The sequence below is a fragment of the Natator depressus genome, chromosome 2, assembly GCF_965152275.1.
Source record: "Natator depressus isolate rNatDep1 chromosome 2, rNatDep2.hap1, whole genome shotgun sequence".
Classification (NCBI taxonomy): domain Eukaryota; kingdom Metazoa; phylum Chordata; order Testudines; family Cheloniidae; genus Natator; species Natator depressus.
The window spans coordinates 113,184,226-113,209,032 of record NC_134235.1 but is presented as its reverse complement, the minus strand read 5'-3'; the positions used below and the strand labels follow the sequence as shown (position 1 = coordinate 113,209,032).

The 24,807-nt window shown below is 38.2% G+C and overlaps 1 protein-coding gene across 3 annotated transcripts in view; it reads right to left on the bottom strand.

Annotated features, from left to right (window-relative positions):
* Positions 1–2,166: 2,166 nt before the first annotated feature.
* Positions 2,167–24,807, bottom strand: part of SLC35B3 (solute carrier family 35 member B3) — a 40,573-nt gene continuing 17,932 nt past the window's right edge. For 2 of the 3 annotated variants that reach the window (XM_074944900.1, XM_074944898.1), the window contains exons 5-10: positions 24,425–24,532; positions 18,647–18,744; positions 14,457–14,549; positions 13,942–14,053; positions 9,040–9,109; positions 2,295–8,325 (exon numbers count right to left, since the gene is read on the bottom strand). In XM_074944900.1, the coding sequence (XP_074801001.1) occupies positions 8,175–8,325; positions 9,040–9,109; positions 13,942–14,053; positions 14,457–14,549; positions 18,647–18,744; positions 24,425–24,532 (632 nt within the window). In that variant the 3' untranslated portion in view covers positions 2,295–8,174. Of the gene's footprint in view, positions 8,326–9,039; positions 9,110–13,941; positions 14,054–14,456; positions 14,550–18,646; positions 18,745–24,424; positions 24,533–24,807 lie in introns of all 3 variants that reach the window. The other variant, XM_074944899.1, reaches the window with a different exon arrangement.

Genomic DNA, 24,807 nt, shown 5'->3' with positions numbered 1-24,807 from the left:
GGTATTACTATCTTTCTGTCTCAGGCAAAATGGCAGAAGTGAGATTTTATGGAAAGACTGAATGCGACTAAGGACATGGATTGGTGAACAGGTTTGGGGAGGGTATTTCAAGCATGAAGGAAAACATGAAATTACTTTATTTACACAAATTAGATGTCTTCAAGTCACCATGGCCTGATGAAATGCATCCTAGAATTCTCAAGCTGACTGAGGAGATATCTGAGCCATTAGCAATTATCTTTGAAAAGTCATGGAAGGCAGGAGAGATTCTAGAAGATTGGAAAAGGGGCAAATATAGTGCCACTCTATAAAAAGAGAAATAAGGACAACCCAGGGAATTAGACCAGTCACCTTAACTTCTGTATCCAGAAAGATAATGGAGCAAATAATTAAGTTGCAAACATCTAGAAGATAATAAGGTGATAAATAATAGTCTCAAGGTCCCTTCCAGTCCTATGATTCTATGAAAGAGAGCACTGAAACACTTGTGAGAAGTGAATGAAAGGGACATCAAAGCTGTTGTCACTGACAGACTAGAAAATGTGAAAGGACACCAAGTCAAAGTTAGAGGCAGGGGTTGTGTGATTATGTAGGGTCTAAAAGACAAGTAGTAATAGTTAAAACTTGCAGCCCAATGGCAGTGTGATTTAAGAGGAGGACATGGCATGACTGAAGTGATGGGAGATGATGCAACAATCAGAGAGAGAAGTGTGTATCCCTAAATTTTACATTAAAACTAGCCACTGACTGTCACCACCTACTATGTTACCTAGACTAAATCTATGATGGTGATGCAATGATGGTGATGGTGTCACAAAATGCAATGATGGTGTCACAAAATGCTGAATGTGTGATATTTTGAAAGTTAACTTTTATAGGTTTATATATACACACACACACACACAAAAACAAATGTTAGAATAATACCTTGGCAGAACTGATATAGGAAGATGACTAAAGAAACGAGTTAATGGTTATCAGTTACTTTAATACCTTTGGCATACGAAGGTGCCCAGGAAATGCAATAATGCAACCTCACATGGGAAAGCCATAGCAGATGTAATCTCTTTTCAGAGAATTGGGCCCCAGTCCTGCAGTGGTGTCTGAGTGGACCTGTGTGCCTGGGCTGTGCGCAATCCTATCAGATCTGATTGCAGAACGCAGGCCACCTGAGGTTTAGAATTCACTTTAATCGCATTTTATCTAGATGTTTTTTAGGATTAGTCCACACATCTCAGACCTCTACAGGGAAGGAAGTTCTGTGGGGAGAAGGTGGGAAATAGTTTCACTCATTTAATGCTTAGATTGACCCCTTTTTCAGATAAGGGCCATCTCTTTGTTCTGTTTGTACAGTGCTGAGCCCAATGGGGTTCTGGACCTTGACGGAGGCTGGTAGGTGCTAATGTAATGCAAATAATCAGCTTTACTGACCTGATATAAAATGCCATTTTCTGAATAGCATGCATATAGGAGGGAATGTTCCAAAAAATAAGCCTTAAATAAAGAACACTTGAAGGTGTGTAAATTTCTCTTATCCACTTGCATTATAAAGCTCATTATAAAATAGTAATTCACTGAAGTGAATATTCTCTTAATGTCACTACACCATAGTATAAGTAACACTCTGACTACAAGCCATGAAATTGAAACAGACCACGACTGGTGGCAAATTATAGGTTTTTCTCACTTTTGTGAAGTTTGCCCTTGCATAACTCAGTTATATACAGGGGATTAGTGAGTATTAAAATTCACACCTATGAAAATACCAGTCCCTGCCCCACAAAAACCCAACCCTTTAACTTGATCTAGCAACTCTAAACCCACAACAAGATTAGTTTGAGAACGTATTGCAAATTCCAGAACATCTATAATCTAAAGCAAGCAATTATTTAAAAAACTATACATTTTCTAATGTGCAGTCCACTAGCTCAATCTTGTATGAAATAAAGAAAGTTATTCAGTTTAATTCCATTAACACTACAAACCATTACCAAATGGTGAAATTTCAGACAAAATGCTGATAAGAACATTAGTCACTGCAATCTGTATCTTTTAATTTCAGTCAGAAATTGTGATTGTGACTGATTTAAAATGTATGGATGTAGCAAGGATACAGTTAATACTTATATAGTAATTTTCATTTGAAGACTCTACTGACCTTTGTTAAAATTTCTTTATTCACATTTTACAGATGGAAAAATTGAGGCACAGATACAGAATCCAGTAAATCAGTAACACTAACCACCAGATTATAGTGAGGCAGAGAACATTGCAGTTAAAATTCAATACCCTGGTTTCACTTGCTCAGAAATTCCTGAGAAATTCCTTTGGGACTCACCTCTTCCATTCTTGGTCTCCAGCCAAAGGTTAAACATTTTCATCAAATCTGAGAGGAATCCATTCACCTGTTCTTGAATTAAGGAAGACTGAAAACTTTTTTTTTTCAGAATCGGTAAAAAATTAAATACCTGGAAACTTCCCCCCTCCCTTGCAAACTTGGCATGTGACTTGCCCCCATTGGGAAATAGCTGCTTAAGGAACAAGAGCTGTGATTGGTGAAAAAAATACATCTGAACTTATTTCAAATTATCTGATTGGCTCTTAATCTTAAATTTGATGGAATAGTGATTGTCACCATCTTCAGGCTCCTCTCTGTCCCACCCTGCTTATCCCTTGTCAATTTTCATGTTGCCTTCTCCTCTCTCCTCTCTGCCACTGTTTGAGTCTCATTCACTTGTTTGTCAGCCCCTCAGGGCTTGTCTACATAATCACTTAGTTTGTGGCAAGCTGGGCTGTAAATCAAAGAGGGGTAGATCAAAGCACACTAAGGAACCATTAGTGTGCAGCAGCAGGGTCCACACGGACACTTAGTGCCTGGAAGATTTACATCCCAGCTTGCCACAAACTAAGTGATTATGTAGATAAGCCCTCACACAGTCACCTCCATACCTTCTTTCATCCAGCCCCTTATGTATGGCACAACCAGTTAATGTTGTGAGTCCAGTAGCTGGGAGTTTAAGAGAAATCTTCTTACTATATGTTCCATTCTATGCATCTGATGAAGTGGGCTGTAGCTCTTAAAAGCTTATACTCAAATAAATTTGTTAGTCTCTCAGGTGCCACAAGTACTCCTGTTCTTTTTATCAAATATTGTGAGACTCTCAATAAAATTGAGAATTAGCAACGTGATACACTTGAATTCTTTGAGAGTGTTTACAAGCACGTGGACAAGGTTGATCCAGTTAATGTGGTGTACTTAGACTTTCAGAAAGCCTTTGACAAGGTTGCACACCAAAGGCTCTTATTAAACCCAAGCAGTCATGGGATAAGAGGGGAGGTCCTTTCATGGATCAGTAACTGGTTAAAAGGTAAGTGTAGGAATAAACCAGTCAGTTTTCATAATGGAAAGAGGTAAATAGCGGAGTCCCTCAAGGATCTGTACTGGGACCTATGCTCTTCAACATATTCATAAATGATCTGAGAAAGGGGATGAACACAGGGCAAAGGTTGCAGATTATATAAAATTACTCAAGGTAGCTAAGTCTAAAGCTGACTGTGAAGAGTTACAATGGGACCTCAACCTAGGTGGACCAGCATGGCCTCCAAGATCACCCAATGGCACCTTGCCCCTAGAAGGTCTCTCACTGTATCAAAAACAACAACAACAACAAAAAAAAAACAAAACCCAGACAGAACTCATCCACAGAAGGACCAGCATAGTTCCAGAAACTCCCACGCAAGACCACATCCCTAAAAGGGCCAGTACTGGTGCCTCCAAAACCATCCTTCCTAAAAAGACCAGTGCTGCCCTAAAACCTGTAAGGGAAGACACTGTCATCATACCAGAGATCCTGCCTCAAGATTGGTCAAAAGGAGCTCTCAACACCGGGAGGAAATGAGGCAACAGGCTAATTCCACAGCAATTTTCCAGTATGAGCCTGCAGAGATTGAGCAGCCAGAGGAGCAACAGCCTTCAGCAAGAGCTGCCGCACCATGGCAAGCCACTTGGATGGAGGAGTTGGCACGGACAGCCTCCTTTGACTTAGACCTCCTTGTAGACGGACTCACTAAAGACCTGTCTGCAGAAATTGTATCTATGAGAAAGGGAACTCAAGAGAACACACCGACTGCTCACAGAACTCCTGTGTTGGGCCATAACATCATCATCAGAGAAGCCAGGAGAAGGAACATCAGTTGCTGCTACGATCAAGCAGCAGGATCCAGAAGCTCTACCGGTCAAACTGCCCTAAGGCCATGAGAGAGAAACTTGAGATGGGTCCTCATCCTGCTGTGCAATCCCGTCCGAGAGACTATTCTCTTACTTCAAGGGTGTGTTTGAGCCTGTAGCTCAGAATGAAGTGCAGCATCCAGGGTGCCTTCATCCTCTACCCCAGGTTGACTACGCAGGGGACCTGGAACAAGACTTTACATCACGGGAAGTAATGACCAGACTTACAAAGACCAAAAACACACACCCAGGAAAAGATGGCATTCACTATTACTTCCTGAAAAAATGAGACCCCGGTTGCCCGGTATTAAATGCCACTTTCAACAAATGCAAACCGTTCTGCTGTACTTCCAGCTCCTGGAAGAAGTTTATGATGGAGCTCATCTACAAGAAAGGTGAGCAAGACAACCCCAGCAACTGCAGACTCATCTCTCTCTGTTCCACCATGTACAAACTGTATGCCAGCTGCCTCGCGGCTAGGATCACAGACTGGTCAGTGAACGAAGGAGCCATCAGCTCCATCCAGAAAGGCTTCATCTCAAGCGAAGGCTGTTATGAACACAATTTTGTCCTTCAAACTGCCATTCACATGGCCAGGAGGGCATGGGAGCAATGTGCCACAGCATGGCTCAACCTGGCTAATGCTTTCGGATCGATGCCCCATCAGCGCACACTTGCCACACTGCGAGAGTTCGGGATGCCCTGAAAATTTTCGCCAACCGGTTTGGGAACTTTATGATGGCTGCACCACCACCATTCGCTCCATGGAAGTAGAGACACCTGAAATTCCTATCTATAGTGGAGTGAAGCAAGGCTGTCCCCTCAGCCCCATCGTTTTCAACTTAGCCATGGAGCCGCTCATTAGAGCCATCTCCTGCGGTCTAGGTGGTTTCATTGAGTGAATATCCTGGCCTATGCAGACAATCTGATCCTGATTGCAGACAACCCTGAGAGTCTCCAACAAATGCGCGATGTCACGGGCCAGGCTGCCAACTGGATGACACTCTGCTTCAATGCCAGGAAGTGTGCATTTCTGAATATTGATGGCAGTGGAAGGGACTTGGTCTAGACAACACAGTTTCAGATCTAGGGTGAACCCATGATCTTCCTCAAGGATGGGCAAGCATACCAACATCTCAGCATGCCCATGGGTTTCCGCATCCAGCAGACACCTAAGGATACCATTGCAGAGATCCTATGAGATGTAGCAAGGATGGACTCCTCCCTGCTGGCACCATGGCAGAAGATCAATACCTTGAACACCTTCCTGATCCCCCATATTTCATTCGTCTTAAAGGAATCTGCCATGGCGAAGCTACCTCTTAACAAAGCAGACAACACAGACAGCTAGTGAAGATGTGGATATTTCTTCCTCAGAGGACCAGAAATGAACTGGTGTACATCTTGCACAGGCAGGGTGGTGCCAACGTCCCTCATACGGGTGTTGTGTGACATTGCAATGATCACTCATGCCTTCTGACGTGCCCAGACGCCACGGTTAGGAACATCGTGGAAAGTGCTATGCAGGATGCCATCAAGAAGTGAATTGAAGGACCCTCTCCAAGCAAGATGTTGCTATCCTGAGTGGCTCCCTGGAAGGCAAATTTGAAAGGGGGGGAAAAAGACTTCTTGCTTCGTTCTGGATTCATGCCCGCAATGCTACTGGAGAAGCGTATCGGCTGCCCCTGGATGTGGTGTGAGGAACACCACGAGCTGAGAATCCTGGTGCCACTGGCACAGATGAAGAACATGGAGCGCACAATGATCACTCCAAGAGCTAGAACCATGCTGGGGAGGACCTTGAAAGATTCCCTCCACTGGCAGTACACAGAAAATCTGAAATGGAAGCCAGACCACAGGAAGGCCTTTTGAGGTGACATGCAAGTGGGACACGAGCAACCACTTTTTCTCCCTGGGGGCAGCTTCACCCGATTTGCTGATTGGTGGTTCATCCACAGGGTCTGGTTCAACTGCATTCCGCTGAATGGACTTCCGCCAAGGGAATTGGAACAAGCAATGCAGGAAGTGCAGCTATGCCAACGAGACACTACCCCATGTCCGGTGTAGCTGCAAGCCCCATTCCAGAGCCTGGCAGCTGTGCCACAATGCCAGCCAAGATTGCCTGGTCAGTCATCCCGCCACCTGTAGGGAAAGTCGCTGTGAACGTCGCCATCCCTGGAATGGACAGACAACTGTGACTGGACATCATCATCACCAATGAGGACTGGAAGAAGATCATGGTGGATGTCAGAGTTCCCTCTGAAAACAGGACTACTGCCTTCTGCGACGCCCAATCTTGAAAGCTGGAAATATAGGCTCCACTGGCCAACACCTTGGGAGCTAGGGGCTATGAGGTTCAAACTCACATGCTGATCATCGGAGCCCTGAGCGCATGGGACCCCAGTAAGGAGTCAGTGTTGGGAAACTGGAATTGGTCAACACTACGCTCAGCTGACGGGGCAACTCATGATGTCGGATGCCATCAGATGGTCAAGGGACACCTATCTAGAACTTATCACCGGACAGTGGCAATAACAGGAGGGATGAGCTGGAGCGCCGATGAGAAGCACAGTCGGGAAAGTAACTTGTACTTCCCTGGTGGACTGTGTTTTCTAGTTCCATGGTGAGAACTAATGTACAACAATGATTGAACTATTCCACAATCTTTTGGGTTTGTGATGTAAGCATTAGTACATCATGAAATGGCAATCTCTGCCCACTTTTATTTTTTTTTCATCCAATATGTTTTCCCATCACAAATTGAGAGTAGTCAGTGCTGAGCAAGAGCATGCTTAACTGCTGAAAAGACTTTCCAGACAGCAAGGGGATGGCCAGCTCCTGGGAGAGGGGTGAGAGGATTCAGAAACTGAGCTGAATTATTGGTTTTATGGTGGGATTTTTTAACTCCACACTGCACCCAATTAAATACCTGCTATGAGAGAGAGTATGGGCAGATAAAATGGGGAGGGGTGTTGGTAGTTAAGTTTGTTGCTTGCCCCTTGAATTCATCCCTGTGTCTCTCATTTGCCCACACTTCCTGATCAATATGACCCTGTGTGTGCACTCTGTCCACTGGAAGAGAAATCTCACTGTCATCTACTTATGTTTGGAGTTTAAAGCTTTAATTTGAGGACAGTGAAGAGAAATGATGTTTAATATATTAACCTGTGTGCTGTTAGAGAATTTTCACTCACTGTTTTATACCAGTACAGTAACAGCAGACAACTCCTCTGATGGTGAGAAAGTACTGCAAGCAGACAGATCTTGGTACTCTTTTTTCTATACTGGGATTAACAGTAATGTCTATGTGCACTCTTTAATAATTTTTAAAAGCTGAAGGGGGGGAATGGAAAAAAATCACAATTCTTTCAATCTCAAATTTAAACCATTAATCAGACTTTGATTTCAATAGAAATGCCAATTATATTAACAAATGTACAATGTTGAGAATCTCATCAAGAACTTAAACTGAATTTTTATTTAAAATGAAAAATCATGACATACCGTATTCTACCTCTTCCAACTTTAAAATTTCAATTTGGTCAATCCGTTGCTGATTAGCTTCCATTAAGTGTTAATACAGTATTACTTTTACTTTTAAATAATCCCAGCCCAACAATAAAAACAAAGAACCACTAATCTCAAATCAGCCAGATCTGATATGATAAAAATGCCCAAATTAATGTGCTACTGTCCCCCATTTGGAACATAGTATTTCAGCAGTCTGCCAGGAGTTGCTTTCCTTCATTGGCTTGATAATGCCTTCTGACAATGGTATCTAACACCTATGATGAATTCAAGTGCTCTGAAGAGAAGGCTCACATAAAACTGTTCATTTCAGCCTTCAGCTCCTTTGGTTTTAATAATGTTCCCTTTGGAAAGTGAACCAGTTGAAGACTGTTCCAATAAAATAAGTCAGATTCAAGACATGGCATGAAACCATTGTCTACACAGTTTGTGACAACGTCCTTGTCTGTCTGTCTTCCACAGTTTTGTTGCAAAGACCTCGTAGTGAAGGCAGCTTGATTTTATCCATATTCTTACTGTAAACATTCAGAAATATACCCAGGACAACTAATAAACCTGACCACACGTACCTGAAGGGTGAAAAAGAGGAAAATAATCATAGTATTAACAGTTTATTTTTGTCTTGTAGAATGTGAGGCACATCATTGGCACATTACAAATAAAGTCTCTGCCTCAAGAAGTTGACTATCTAAAAGGCAAGTGGTAGGACCCAGTCAAGGTGTTAGCTTAAATCTTTAATTTTTATTATCCTCTCCTTCCTCTTAGGTAAGTAGGCTGGAGAAGGGAATTTACTTGACATAACCTGTCCGCATATACTAAGCTATAATTAATTGTAATGGTTCTTACCTATATGAATAAAATACCTTCAATCCGCAATACATTCCCATGTTTATAGGAGCTATATTTTATGACTACTGCTCCTACATAGGGCTCTTTTCTCCATCATTATCTTGGATTGCCTGACTTCAGCACCTTTTTACATAAGATTTTCTTAAACTACCAAAAAGAACCCCCAACCCCTCAAAAACCCATCACCTTCCACCCACCCCCAATATGTACAATGGATTTGTCTTATGTTTTTGGGGAAAAATGAAATTATTCTCTCTGACATAATCAACAAACTAGCCAATATTTACAACCCATTTCTATTACAAATGTTTGAAAGTTGAAGAAAATCCTACTCAAACATTTTGATGGTTAACTGGTAATGTTGTTCAATTTCAGTGATCAAGAACCTGATTTTATGAAATACACAAGCCATAAAAGGACAATTTGATACTTACTGGAATGTGAATGGCTTTGCAAAGAACAAAAAAGAAAGCACAATGGTCATTGCCTTTCTTCCTGTTGTTACTGCAGAAGAAAAATAATAGTTAACTATACTTTAGATCTAGTTATAATCCAACTAAAGCTGTTGTTAGGAGGTATTAATAAACTAGGTAATTAAGGGCCTAGCTATAGCAGGGATATTTATATTGGTGAGCTTCATTGGTGCAAACTGGTAGATGACTCTACCAGTGTCAAATAGGGGGTGTGTCTTCTCCTGGTTTGAAACTGGTGCAGCACATCCAAAGTGAGGTTTGCATCAATATAGAAAAACCAGTAAAGATATTCCTACTACAGAGACTCCCAAAGTAACCAGACTCATTTATCCCAATGCTCACTTTACTCACCAGATCACAGGAATGTGATAAACCATCTTTGAAACCGCTACCAGTTGGAAATTGTGAACTAGATTGTGTACATTTTTTAAAACAAAACTAAGTTTAAAAATGTTAAGACTTGGATATACTGTAATACTTACTATTGCAATCTTTCTTTTGGTCAGAATCTACCGGCATAGATCCTTGCTTTTAGTTTTATTTTGAAGGGGATAGGTATTTGCATCTTAACTGTTTTGAAACTATTTACATAACAGCAGGCCTCAGTACAGAGAAATAACTCTGGTGAGGACACTGAACATGACAATGGATTTCAGAAGGCCACATTGTACTATTTCACTAATCTTTGCCTACCTGTGATCTTGTCACTAAAGATGATCTGAACTGTAGTTTCTGAGGACATAATCCTATTAACAGATTTAGGTAAAACTATAACCTGCTGGGTTACACCAAAATTAAACACAACTTCCATAAATTGCATTGAAATATCATATGAATTATCTAGTCTACATGGCCATGTTCTGACTTCATAACTGTTTATATAGTAGTCAAATATGAAACTGCTCAACAACAACACTCATAGATGGTCAGGTGAATCTTAAACTTTTCCACAAGTGTTCTCTTAAAACTAGGTTTAACATGGACAGAAGTATTCTCTTGTACCTTTGCTTTATCTTCACCTGATCTCAACTTTTTTTTGGTAATTATCTTTACATTTTAAGAAGTTTATGCACATCAAATAATTTTCAATTACATGAAAAATGAAGGGAATAAAAAAGAAAATTGAGTTTTAATTAGAAAAGTTTAGATGAATAATTAAAAAATGGTTAAATTACATGAGTTTTTTTAAGTACTATTATTTCTGTTCTTTCACCAAATCAGTTATTAATTAAAATATTTATATAACCACTTCCTTCTAAATTAAGTGCTTTCTCTTTTTTTCCAATTAAGTCTGATAATTTCTCATTCTGCTAATAGAAATACAATTTTCATTGAACTCTTTTCCCCTTCTTGCCCAATAAGGGGAAAGATAGGGTAGTCAGGGGGCAGTAATGAATGGGATGCTCTTCCAAGGCATGGTAAACTTTTTTCCCCATTGCTACAAGCAAAGTAGAAACGAATAGAGTGCCAAGACTGTCAAGGTGAGGCACAAGAATTCCTGGGAAGGTTTTGCTATTCCAGCATTCTTTAACACAGTAAAACACACTTTTTAAAAACTGTTTTAAGGCATGAAACAACTTCTCTCATCCATGCTCATTTGAAATCAATGCATATAGTGAACTTGGTTAAAAAAGCAAAACTCAAACTATGAGAGTGGCGAACTTGATTAATATTTTAAGTTAAAACTGTCCATATTCTCCCTTCCACTACAGTAAATGAAAAAGAACATTACCTTACACAAACCAGCTTTGGGGGCAGAGGGAAGGGAAGTAAGTTCCCTGGCATCCTCCTGCTCCCCCCCACTCCCCAATCCCTCGTGACTGATGTTTGTCGTTATAAAAAGGGGTAACTTGAGGTAGAAATAGCCTGACGTAACTGTTTTTGACACACAGCTATTACATCTATATAAACTACAGGGGGATCAGGCACACAATTTAGTCTTGTGAAATATATCCAAATGAAATTTTACGCTCTCAAAGTCTAACAATTCCATTGTTTTAAACAGCTCTGGGTATGACTGTGTGTCATAGCTGATTATGACAAGGAGCGTTAATTTTACAAGGATTTTGGAAATAGGCATAGAGAGAGGAAAAAAACCCAAATCTCTCCTGACTTTGTGTTGGAGACAACTTGATAAAGTCATTTCGAGACATCCTAATAAGGTCCTTTCTCCCCCTTCCCATTCAAAACCAGAGACAACTTTGATATGCAAGCAGCTTCTATGATTGCTGACTTGTAAGGTCACGATCGTACAGGATGATAATGTTCACTTAGAGATGTAATTTTGCTATAGCGAGTTATACTACATTAAAGTAACACTGTGCTAAAATATTATGACCAGCTCAATGAGGAAGGCTGAGTGAACACAGACGTAAGCCACAGTAAATTAGTACAGATAACCCCTAAATCATGGTTTGTCATACTCTCCATTCTGGTAATACATTTGATTTTAGAAACTATTTAAAGCTTAAACAAATTATTGATAAGTAAACATATTACTCCTGACAGTGGAATCATCCTCCATTAAGTATGTTAGGCAGACAAAACATTAATAGACCAAATCAGTGGTTTTCAATCTTTTTTACATTTGCCGATACCTAAAAAAATTTCAAATGGAGGTGAGGACCCCTTTGGAAATCTTTAGACATACTCTGTGGACCACAGGTTGAAAATCACTGGACTAAATTAATACTTCCCTGTTGGAAAAAGTACTGGTGTCCAGTGTTTCATGTAGGATCTGTTTAGCACTGATCATTTTTCATTATTTTAAACTGCAGTTCCTCTTCTCCGAGCAAGGGGAGGAAAAAAATTCATTGCTAGCACATTCCGTATGTCGGTTCCAAGACTGAGTGAAGACAACTATTTTTAGGGTGCACATCACCCTGCTGCACTGCGAAGTTCATGCATAAGCAAGTAAGGTTCCTTGCTGCTGTGGCACTAAGGGCTTAGTAACTTCAACATTTATGTAGATGGCAAATCTTCTGAGTTGGCTCAAGATTTTCATGCTCACCACACAACTATCCCAGATGATTGACTACTCAGCATATGTAGCTGGGCATATTCTTGATATACTACTTGGGATGGAATCAGTGGTTTGGAGACTGGAATTTCTATCTAGGTCATGGATGTCTCATTGCCACAGATCGCCTTGATACTTGTCAATCTGGGTACTGACCTGCATATGGATACAGACTGCATGGGTGGTGCTGACATATCCTCTCCTGCCAATGAGTGGAAGTCAAGTGTCCATGCCATCTGTAGATGATACTATCAATAGTACTGATTCCGAGACCAGTGATACTGTTGATGCTACAGGTCATAAGATTTGCCTTTGTACCCAGACAGCACAAGGGGACCCTAGGGTGGCTTTTTTCCTTTCTTGTGGAGCATTCCCAGAGAATGGTATTGGGTATCTTCTTTCCTTAGAACACTCTCTTCTTGAGTCCCACAGGATTCCATCTTGTCACCTCTCTTGTTCTTTGCATATATGTTGCTCTTAAAAGCATTAATAATTACTTAAGTACTTTCAGTATATTGATGACACAGCATAGTATAACTGTCTTCTGAAGTACCTAATGCAGTCATGTGCCATACTAAGCATCTGGTAGTCCTTATATATGCTCCATTTTCTATCTGGAACAAGATTGGAGTAACACTGCAAGGTTGGGCAAAGCATCTGGAAGATTAAACAAAGAGTTTATCTGCATCTTTGATAGAAGGTGTTGTCTGATACCTCCCAGAACAGGTTGCATTCCAGATATACAGTAAGGTTTCCATCTGCTATTAAGAAATCAAATAGCAACTTCCTTGGTTTGGAAGAGAGAGCTGGTGGCAGGGTATTCAGCTTTGGAATTCACACACTCCCTTGCTTTAAAATAGCTTTTATCTGTTGACCAGCAGGGCATGCTACAAAGCCCATCTGTTTACAAAGGCTTTTGTGGTGGATGTAATAAAATGGAACTGGTGAAGGTTGAAAGTTGAGTTGGTGTTGTGGGGAGGGAAGAGTATTCTGACTTTTGCTTCTACTTGACTGGTGGTTGTTTAAACTTCTGAATGAAGGAGATGGACTGTTGGACTTATATTTATAGATGGTATTTTTAATGGCTGTCAAGGATTCCTAGCGCACAGGACCGGCACTTATTTTGTATTTATATATATTACCAAAAAAAAAGCTACAAATCAAAACTAATATAAGATGCCCTGTATCTCTAAGTCCTGACATGTACAATTCAACATATTTTGTTATCCTAGTCAAATGAACAAGCAAGAGTGCAGGGGTTGAAAAGACAATTTGCTGCTCTTGATTTGTTTTTGCACCAAACCTGCAATGTACATTTACTATTGCCTTAACAGCATCTAACTATAAATGTCTGAAGGTTCAAGGCCTTAAACAGAGTGCACTACATTAATCTATTGAGAATATATGTAGAAACGCTTCCTGGAATTTCTGAGGCTGTGATTTTGTTTGGGAAGCATGATACTGCCTTTTGCACATCTGTGCCCCATTTTATTTTAACACTTTTTCCTCCCTGTCCCAAATAAGTCTTACCTTTTTGCTTATATTTTGGTGTGTATTTCTGATTCCACAGATCTGTCAAATGTATTGTTTATGTATCTAGCAGGGCTCCTGGTGTTCATATATTTGTGCACAAAGCCCTTCTAGGTGAAGGCACTGGGTTAGAAAGAACCTTGGTTTCCAAATATACTGCAATAGAGAAGTCATGCTACATGAACTCAGGTAAATCAGCTCAGAGAGTAGAAGCAAGAGAAAGGAAGAACTATTTTCCCATTTAGGACAAAGCTTGTGAGAATTGGAGTAGATTCTTTTTATATTAAAATACTAAATATGTAATTTGTTCATACCTGTTACAGCTAGAAGGGCACCGAAGATTTTAATCAACGCTAGAACAAAGGATATGCCAAAATATCCAGTCAGGGAAAAAAAGAATGCATAACCATAGGTCTGAACTGGATGCTGCAAAAACAAAAAAAACCTGTTAGGAAAATGCAAAACAAACCCTGAGGTGTTGCAAAATGAAATAAAACTATAGACTTTAATCAATTGCGTGAGCAATAATAAGATGTTCAACAATGCATTCATGCAAAGGTTCTTATTTTTTCATTAAATAATGGAAAAATAAAATTATGAACTCTGCTATGGGACTTTTTTTAATTCACCTACTCTATTGATCAAGGACTAAAAAAAGGATTAATTTGTAAGTTGGACAAGTTTACCTGTACTCCAGATCAGAAAATTATGTTAAGAGAACAGCAAGACTTGTCACACTATATTAACAATAATCTTTACCGTGAGGAGTCCTCAGTACACAGAACTATTTAATCTATTTTTAAAATAAAAATATTTAATCTGTGTTTACCTTTGAACAAAATGTTACTGCAGGGCTTAATCCACTACTGCATGTCAATCCCAATAAAATGTACACAAAACCTATTGAATAGGAATACAGAACCTGGAACAGTTAAAATAAAAATATTAGCTAGTTCTACTAAACAATTAAAGTAGAAAATTAAATGCTGGGTTAATATACTCAATTTTAAATGTAGCACATAACATCCTCAAACAGTAGTATTCAAGTAACTATATGAAAAGTGAGAGTGGGTAATAGGATCATGATCTTCCATTTTACCATCACCCCACAGAAAATAAAATCTTTCATATGCAGGAAGTCAGTTACTAATATCCTCAGGCCAGACCTAAAAGAGAGAGCAGTTCCTTCGAATTCAGGATTTTGTTGTTTAAGTAAAACGTCAAACAATTATAAATACATGCAGTTGTTTTAACTATTTTTAATTTACAAAACTCCAAGTAAATACACAGACAAAACTACATTGTTAACAAAGCCAAGCATTCATAAATTTTGAAATGCCTGAATTAAGGTTGCCTGTGCAACCTTAATTCAGTCCGCTTGAGCATGTGCATCATGACAGTCTTTAATTTACATGACCACATATTTTTTCCACAGAACCCCTGCCTCATTTAGTGAGAAGGATAGACAGCGTATCACTAAATGGCTAGCTATTTAACATTTCATTTTATCTTCATCATTTGGTGTGTAGCCCTGTGTATTTACTGCACATCATCCGAACACTGCACTGAATACAGAATTAATTTCCTCATGGGCTTTTCTACTATACTCTCATAGTATCTCGGTTATTTACTGCCATACATGATTTATCTTCACAACACCCCTGGGAGGTGAGATGGCATTTTCCCCCAATTGTCCAGATCAGGAAATGAGACACAGAGACTAAGACCAAAATTATCAGAAGTGTCCACTAATTTTGTGAGATAGATTTCAGACATCAAGGTCTTGATTTTTAGAGTACTTAATATTTTATGCATTTATAGCATAGCTCCTACTTCTGTTTGTTGTGAGCGCTCAAGCACTCCTTCAGATCTGGCCCTACATGTCTCCTGCTGGGCATTGAGAAAACATGTAACACACAATTAGCGGCCATTGTGAATAGTTTGATTTAAGCAACCTGCCCAGCTTAGGAACCATTTGGTAGAACTGGCGGCGGGAGTGGGAGGTTAGTATCTCCACAATGGAAATATTTCAATAAACTCATGTACGTGTGTGAGGGCAGAGGCAACAGCAGGAACTGGAGGGGCTGAGGAGTAGGTAGGAACTGTTAGCACCCATCTTCTCAACCTGGAGCCTGCTCGCTCACTGTCCTACCGTGCCCCCGCCCACCAGGTGACAGAAGCAGGGACAGAATCCAATTCTCCAGGGCAGCATTAATCTGTTTTGACCATGAGACAGTCCCTTCTCTTCCCACAATAATCCCCTGCCTCACTCACTAAACACTTACCAACTTCGTCAACAAATGAGGCAAAGGTCCTACAGACAACAAATTCATACATTACACAATCTCGAACAATTCCCAAAGCATTGTCCAGTGTGTGCACAGAACAAGGCAGATGTCCTGTGAAAAAAACAATATGCAATCAAAAAGATTTTATTATAATGCATATGTACAAAGGGGTCAGGTAAACTTAATTCTTGCATTTCCTAATTTTTGAGTGCTTGACTTTGCAACCTTAATGTTCTTTTAACATCTTTATGGATGCCTCTTCCTGAATTCTTTAAAAACTTAAATTAGAAAAACAAATTTCATCATCATGTACAACCATATTGACCATTCCCCCCCAGTAAGACATCAGCACAATCCTCTACCACTGTAGCTAATGGAGTAACTGGTGTAAGTAGAAGGCTGTTATTTTGTATGTGGAATTGCCACTACAGGCATCTATAGACATATATTTTGCCAGTGGGTTTCACAGCTATTTGTTAGACAGCAAAGCAATGTGGAGACTATATGGAATAATAGGTTCTATTCCAGGCTTTGTAGGGGAGTGTTCTCTAGTAATTAGACCCTTCTGCCACTGTTCCTATGACAAAGTATTAGGGAATCTTAACTATAGGCATCATTATCTTCACTGAATACAATTTGAAAAAGCAAATGTAATTGAAGAAAAAATGTTTTGCGTTATAAAATATGTACTGAAATATGCTATTGAAGTAAACTGATAATTACAATGCCAAAGTCACAAAATTTTAATTATCAGTTTGAATAAAATCCAGCAATAGCAATATTTTTTAATTAGGTTAACTCCAAAAAATGTGTCCACTTACTCTGGCCTTGTTGTCTACTATGAAAATTGTATTAATTCCACTAAGGGAAGAAAGCCCAGAGTTCTCAGAACCATATTTAACATTTTCATTTTGCCTAACAGATTAAGGGGTTGGCTATTAATGTGTATTTATTGCCAACGAACATAAACTCTTTTTTTGAGCTCACGGGCATTGAAGTTACTTCACACTTTCACTTCATTAGTACTAGACATTTGTTGTTTTGATTAGCTGCAGGTTTTTACTTGGTAGAACTTGTTCATATCCCTGGTGGTTTTATTTTTCCTTTTCTGCTATGGTCTTCCTATGTACCAACAAGACAGTAAGTGTATATAATGGTAAAATTACCAAAATTGTTTAATCTTTACCAATGTTTTGTATTGAGAATCATTCTTTCCTCAAATCTTGTTGGCACTTAGGAGGACAAGGATTTTAAAAAGAGCTGATTACTGCTTCAGAAAGTGATGAAGAGCTTCTGGGCTTCAGAAGAATTTCAAAATCCCATATTGCTCATTATTATAAAGGCACTTAATTTTCAAGCTCTGATTATTTTCTAAAGTAATTTCTAATGGGGTTAGTCATAGTGCCTCTGTTCTGTACTGAGGATAGATTACTAAACTCTGATGAGGTAAAGTTTTAATGGATGTGCCTCTATTGATATCCTATCTATAATGTAAATTTTATCAAAGTTCAGAGGAGTTCTCCAATCATTTTAAACTTTTCAGCCACATCTGCTGGTTCTTTTATTCTAAGCTTTATGCATCACATTTTGTATCTTTTGGGACTGAATAACATTTGTCAAGTCAATCTGAAGATTTTTGTCACTGCTCTTTAGAAAACTAACTCTATTTCTGCGGCAATTATGCAGTAGTGTCAACTCACTAACCACTGTTTTTTAGGGTTTGATATCCCCTGTCTACTTGCTCTCCCCTATAAATGTAATTTGCCAATACAATTTCAGATTTCACTGTTATGCTACTAGTCCCACAGTTGTTTTTCTTAGTTACATCTACAGCACTATAATACGGATGGTTGCTAATGGCACCAGATTTTTAAAAGTATTTAGGTGCTGAGTGGGATTTTTAAGAACATTGAAATCAAAGGACAAAATACAAAATAATTCAAACTAAGGGAACATATTATATTTTTATTAAACCTGGAGTACATTAATTATATGGAACACCCTCCATTGATTTCAGTTATACAGGAAGGATGCATGAACATCCTATTTTTGTATAATATTTGTATAGACAGATTATTGCAACTTCAAAACTTGTTTCATTTAATAATGTACACAAATGTGTACCTTTTGACGGTAAAAAATGAGTAGAGCAGCACAAGCACTTTCTTTTTATATGTATGATAAATAGATTAAGTTTTGGTTTGCCATTACATGATCGGTATATCTTGACTTATGTAGAATATCTCTTAAAAACATGAGAGAATTCCAACTCCATATGTATTGGTATAGTCTGTCAGTGATTCTGAACCAGGGGTAAGTGTACCTCTGAGGGTACGCAGAGGTCTTCCAGGGGGTACATCAACTCATCTAGATATCTGCCTAGTTTTACAACAGGCTACATAAAAAGCACTAAAGTCAGTACAAACTAAAATTTCATACGACTAGTTTATACTGCTCTATATACTATACACTGAAAAGTAAGTGCAATATTTATATTCTAATTGATTTATATTATAATTATATGGTAAAATGAGAAAGTAAGCAATTTTTCAGTAATAGTGTCCTGAGATACCTTTGTATTTTTCTCACATTTTGTAAAGAAGCACTTTTTAAGTGAGGTGACACTTGGGGGATAAACAAGACAAATCAGACTCCTGAAAGGGGTACGTAGTCTGGGAAAGTTGAGAGCCACTGTGTGACAGAACACTAGATTAAAGAGTCAGGTATTTACCATTTCTGAATTGGAACCATTGTGCAACTTCATAGCTTTTTCCTGCACGTTTCCTATAACAGCATCTGCACAGAGAGCAAGGGATATAAGGACCACACCTGCAAAGAAAAGAAAAAGGGGGAAAAACAGTATTAATTAATAAGACAAATGCCATTCTACACTCGCCCTGTAGCGATAGGTGTAGTGTAAGATGCTAACTCAAACAATTTTCACTGTGCTTATACTGGTTTAGACCTTTAAGTTCTAGAAGGCAGGAATTGTCTTATTTTACACAGATCAGCACCATAGGGCACCAAATCCTGATACAGGCATCCGGGCTCTCATGCACTACAAATAAGTAATAATGATTAAACTTTAAGATCAAATTAATGCTGAATATTATTTATATAAAATAGGTATGTCCTGTTGGAAAGAAAATAAAAAGCAAAAGCAGTATATTTAACAAAAACAAAAAAGGAAAAACACAGAAATATTGACAAAACGACAAAACAAAAGCAAGAGGATTCACAGTGAAAGGTTTTCAGTTTTCTGAACTTACTTTATTTGCCTAGGTGCTGTTCAGGTACAAGATGAATGTACACCTTTATGTATATGCTGCACTACTTGGCCACAACAAACTCACTGCATGGCAGGTAATGTTATTAGCTTAACAATAACAAAAATTAGTAACTCTTTATCCATCACAAGTCAACTAATTTCCAAACTTTGATTCTTTCACTATTTTACCAACCAATATCTCTGCCATTCCAAGAGTTAGGATTAACGCTGGATACTGTAGGAAAACATGTTGGAATCCCAGCTTTGATAAAAGTATAACATTAATTAGCAGCACACAAGATGTCAAAAGTAAGTAATGTCCATTTTCTATTTTGTTTCTTATACCATGACCACCATAATTGAATGGTGAGAGCAAAAACAGGAAATAAGTAGGTTAATCAGCATGACATTACTTAAGATTTCATATTTCACTAGTAGAGATTTTGTTGGACTAGTACAAATACTTTAAGGAAGGAATAAACTTTTCCTATCAGAAAGAGAAATGATTGATCCTTGGGACTGTTTGAATTGGAGAACTTTTTAAGTCCCTAATTTCCTTAAATTTAGTTATAAAGTTGCCTCCATGCTACAATTTTGGGCCTATGCCATTTTCTAACCACCAGGAAGCAAGCAGAGGGGGAAGAATCTATAATTTATTCAATCACGTACCTAGGGGCACTGTTACAACAATGGCATTGTATATGCCAAAAAACAACTTTATAATTTGCAGCAGAAGCCAGAACAGGAGTAATAAGCCTGAAGAAACACCTGATGCCTAAGTGAAATGCATTGATGGAAAAACAGGCCCTATGGCTTCCTTAGTGTGTTTATAACTTGTGGGGGTGAGTGTGTGTGTATTTTTTTTTTTGTTTTTTTAAATAAAAAGCACTCTTTTCTCCCTTAGTGAGAGGAGCACATAGTAGCTGGTCAAGGAAGTTTTGAGTTAGTCGTATTTCCTACATTTTTACATCACACCCATTATATGACTTTTAAACTATACTTTTTCACATACTGTATCAATCTGTAGCTTGAATCCATTACAATGCCAATATGGGTGTACCAGTATAAAATAAGATAATGCACATAAGCCAGTTTAATCTCATAATTTGATAGTTTTATTTAAAGGCACAAAAATCCAATCCATACTACTGACAGAATCTGAAAAGTTTTCTTAAAAAAAAAACACCCCAAAACAACACAAAGGGCCTGATTTTGATTTCACTTTACATCAATATAAATCAGCAATAACTCCACTGAAATCAATGATGGTAAACGGTAAGATCTGAACCTGGTCCAAAGGCTTAAGACCTAGCAGGGCAAACATAATCTGAATCAAATGGACCATTTCCTTTGTACTTCACAGATTCGGGGGGCCAGGCGGGATTTTGCACACACCATTTTAAAAAAAATTATTTGCTATGTTAAAGTGCAAAGTTTTAGTCCACACAAAGTTTCTAAACCACACACCTTGCATTTAAGAAAAAACACACTGGCTTCCAAAATGGGTTATTTAAAGTTAATGAATAACTAACAAAATTACCTTCCAATTCAAATGCTTTATAATGTATTTTAAAAGTCCACACTGCAGGTGATTAGCAGAACACGCTAAAGTTACTCAGCCAAACACCATTAATTAAGCTCTGGGCTAAACTGTGTCTCCCATTGCAGATGTAGGCTTGAGGGGATGCGTGTGCAGGAAATTTGTATCCCATATTCCTTCCATGCAGGGACCAACCATGATAAGGTTCCCATCACTGGAGAGTGGATAGATAATACTGCCAGTAGAGTGGCCAGAGGAGGAAGAGTTTCTGTTGCACAGACGTATCATGATGTGCCACTTCCATGCATCCTCCCAGCCAGTCAATCTAGATATTAGGCCTTTAAAAGGCATGATACTTCCAAGCGCTACTCAGTCAGACAATGCCAAAGCCATTACTGAGCCCTAAATATGAATTCTACTTTTAAAATATATTTCCTTCCTTGGTACAAGACTGCAATGGGAAAAGTAAACGTCTGTTTCCTTTGCTAACATCTTTAGTACACGAATGGAACACTGTGTGAGGTATGTTTCATTAAGTCTATTTGCTGCTTTTGTACAGCAATGTTTATCCTGGACTCCACTGCTATTAAAGAGCCTTAAATCTAATTTACAAAATTCTGATGGCACAAGACGGGCAAAATTGTTCATCCAGCTGATGCTTTAAATCCACTCAGGTTTTATGTTTGTAACATTTGTATCAGACAGCAAAGATTACTTGTTCCGTTTAACCTCTCAGCATAGTTTTGCTTCCTTAGGCAAAACTGTGACATGTAAATAGATTTGCCCTTGACAATGTGCACGTTTAAAGAATTTTGATTAAATCATGAATGTAAAAAGAAAAGCTCCAGATCAAAATCATACTAGTTTGTGTGTAAATGCTTCTAACAAATGCATTATTATAAACCACTATAAAGGAGGAAATGTGACATTATTTAGTGACTAGCAACTTGGTGATGTGATAAGACAATGAATTCTTAGGAATTTGTCATTTTAAAGTTACACGGTAGAGTAAAAAGTTAACATTGTTTTGAAAGCCTCAAGAAGCTTAAGTCTATAGTTCACTTTTCTTTTCACTCTGATCTGCATACACTTCAAATGTCAATATATATTCTGTTTCATAGAGGCACCTTTACTACGCTTTTCTTCAGTTTGCTGTCCCTTTGCAGAGAAAAAAATTACATAAAATTATTAAAGGACAAGGTACATCAAATTACATAGTGAGAAAATTCTTAGGTTAATTCCACTGGCTTCAGTGGAGTTACTCTTGATTTATACTGGTGTAATGTCAGAAGTAAGCCCACTTTTTAGGAAATATACTAAGCTGCCTCCTACCGCCATCATTCAGCTAAAATAAAATAAAATATCCAGCTTCTAAACTGCAGAAGCCGCATCCTGTATCTGTCCAGGTCATAGAATCTAGTCTGAATTGGGAGGAAGGTGCAGAGAGGTAACTTGCTCAACTTACACAGCAGGTAAACAGAGCAGGAAAGAACTCTGACCCAGTCTTCTGAAAGAAGACTCTTTTGAGCCCCAGTCCTGTGCCCTAACCCTTCAAACCTGTCTTTCTTTATCCTTTTGTATCGTATGTGTCAAGATAGATCTTTGGTTGAAATGGGTCCTAAATGCCTTAAAAAGGAAAAAAAGCAGTGCTGTTTGTTGTCCTATATAGATAATACTCAGACTACATACAGAAGATGTACTTGCATCAAATTACTGAAGGTGTTAGGACCAACATGGTCCTCAGTCCTTCAGTTTGTAGAAAGATATTTTCACACAAATTTAAAAATAAAAATCTGACATTTTAAAATCTGATTTTAAAGAACATCATTTAAAAATAGCTTTTAACCATTAAAAACCTCAGTAAGAACATATGCCTAGATGTGTTTTTCCTGGGATATACTTATTTGGTGGGTGCCAAAAAGAACATACCCACATGTTGTACTCCAAATACATGTCTCTTTGTTCAACTACACATCTAGTCTCTTGTTCCACTATGTACATGTATACAGTAGATCCTATAATTTAGATAGGTAGCAAGTCATTTTTTCCAGTTTTAATACCACTAAAGTGACAAGCATTATAAAGCCAACATAGCAAAACAATGACAAAACTAAATAAACATCTGAGTTTAGACATCATTACTATTTGAGCACCACTCAACACTAGATGGATAACATTTCTCAAAAGGAAAGGTTTCTTCCCTAAAAAAGGGCTCATTTTGTTTTAGGATCAACCAATGCTAGTATGAATGAAGGTCCCACAATGAATTGACAAACAATTACTATGTCTCATCTGAATCTCCTGAAATAAAAACAGCTTCAATATGGACAGCTCTAAATTTCTACATTGTACATACATGTTACTATTACATTAACTCCAGTGCCTTATTATATAGCACATAATTCATGGTTACTGCATGAAACAACTTGAAATTGCACGATGTGGGCATTAAGTATGTGTAACACCAAACAATCTTGCACTAAAATTGTTTTAATGTCACTGGTAAATTAGTAAAATATGAAGCAGTGTGTTTACATAATCCTAAGAACATATGTGCAGTTCCACTGTGAGGTATGCTTTCCAGAGGTGTACTCTCTAGAAAGCATATACAGTTTTAAAGTAGCAGCATGTAGAGTAACAGAGAGGCTGACAGACTTGCTGGCCTCAAAGGATTTGAATGGTGATGGATATCAAAGTCTATAGTCCATTCCACTTTAAGATGGAATCTGAAGAGGCCCTACCTTTCTGTTGGAGTTTGCTAATGCTGATTTCAAAGTCTGAAGCCCTGTAATACACCAAATGCAAACTGAGATGACTGCTTATTCAAATATATATATTCAAGATATTGTAGATGTAGCACTGAATTAAAGTTGACTGTTTCCATTTAAAGAGCCTTTTTCAGTCACTTATAACTTTATTCAACTTTCAGGTGACATTTTTCCAGTTTGAGTGTCAGTGCAAAAATGGTTAAGCCATTTCTGAGTAAGAACGTAATGGAAATAAGCAAATTTGTCTTTATTTAAAAAAAATGGCTTTTTTGGACAGTTCTAGTACCTCTGGGGAAAGAGGCAGAAACTTGAAATTAGTCCCAAGGTTAGATCTGCTGTGCTTTTTGGTGGGCCAGTGAAAGTTCCTTTTGATTTTGCTAATTTATACAAAAATGAATGCATAGTGATCTTTTTCCTTTTTAATTTTAGATAGGAATTTATGAAGTATCACATCAGTTAAAATTTCTGCTATTTCTAACTTACATGAAGAAATTGTACGTCAAGAACACTAGTTCTCACTGAGAACTAATTCTATAGCAAATATGAGGTAAAGAAAAAAAGTTAGTTACCAGCTGCAAGACATAAGTCTGAAAAAGTTAAAAAAACCCACTTTTTATTCTACTTAAAGTATTTCAAATGGAATTTTATGAAACATCTCAAGATATATTTACTTCTGGACTGAGATCCACCAGAGATATTTCAGCTCCAAGGGTAATATCTGGGGAAGTTTTAAGTGCTTGAGAACTAAAGCTTAGAATGATAGTGTCTCTTTTATTATAGCTGTAGTGCTGCTGGTAAAATGATATAACAAAATCTACCTTTTTACTATGACATTCCAAGGCAGTACCACCAAAGGCTCCCGCTTTTATGCAATGCTCATTCTAGGCAACATAAGAATGATTAAACCATAAAGTAAAATGAATGCTGCTTTACCTGTCAAGTTGAAATTTGGTGCGATTGTGCTGTCAGCTAAAGTAAACCATATTAGGCCAAGACTCATACACATTGCAGCAGACACGTCTGCAATATTATAACGTTTTCCTATACAAAAATACAAACAAAAAAAGGGCCATGTAATAGTCTTAATTTTAACTCCCCTTTATTAAGGAGGGAATGGCAGACAAAGGAAAAAAACTCCCATTCAGTACGCCACCAAAACATATGGACCTAATGTTCTCCCTCCCAATATTTGAGAAGAAGGCCTGGCTGCAACTCTCCACAACAGCAGTTCTCAAACTTTTTCATAGTACATCTCCATAGAGAAATCTTGTGAGCAATAGCTGTTACCATTCACAATGGTACAGGACACGTCTCCT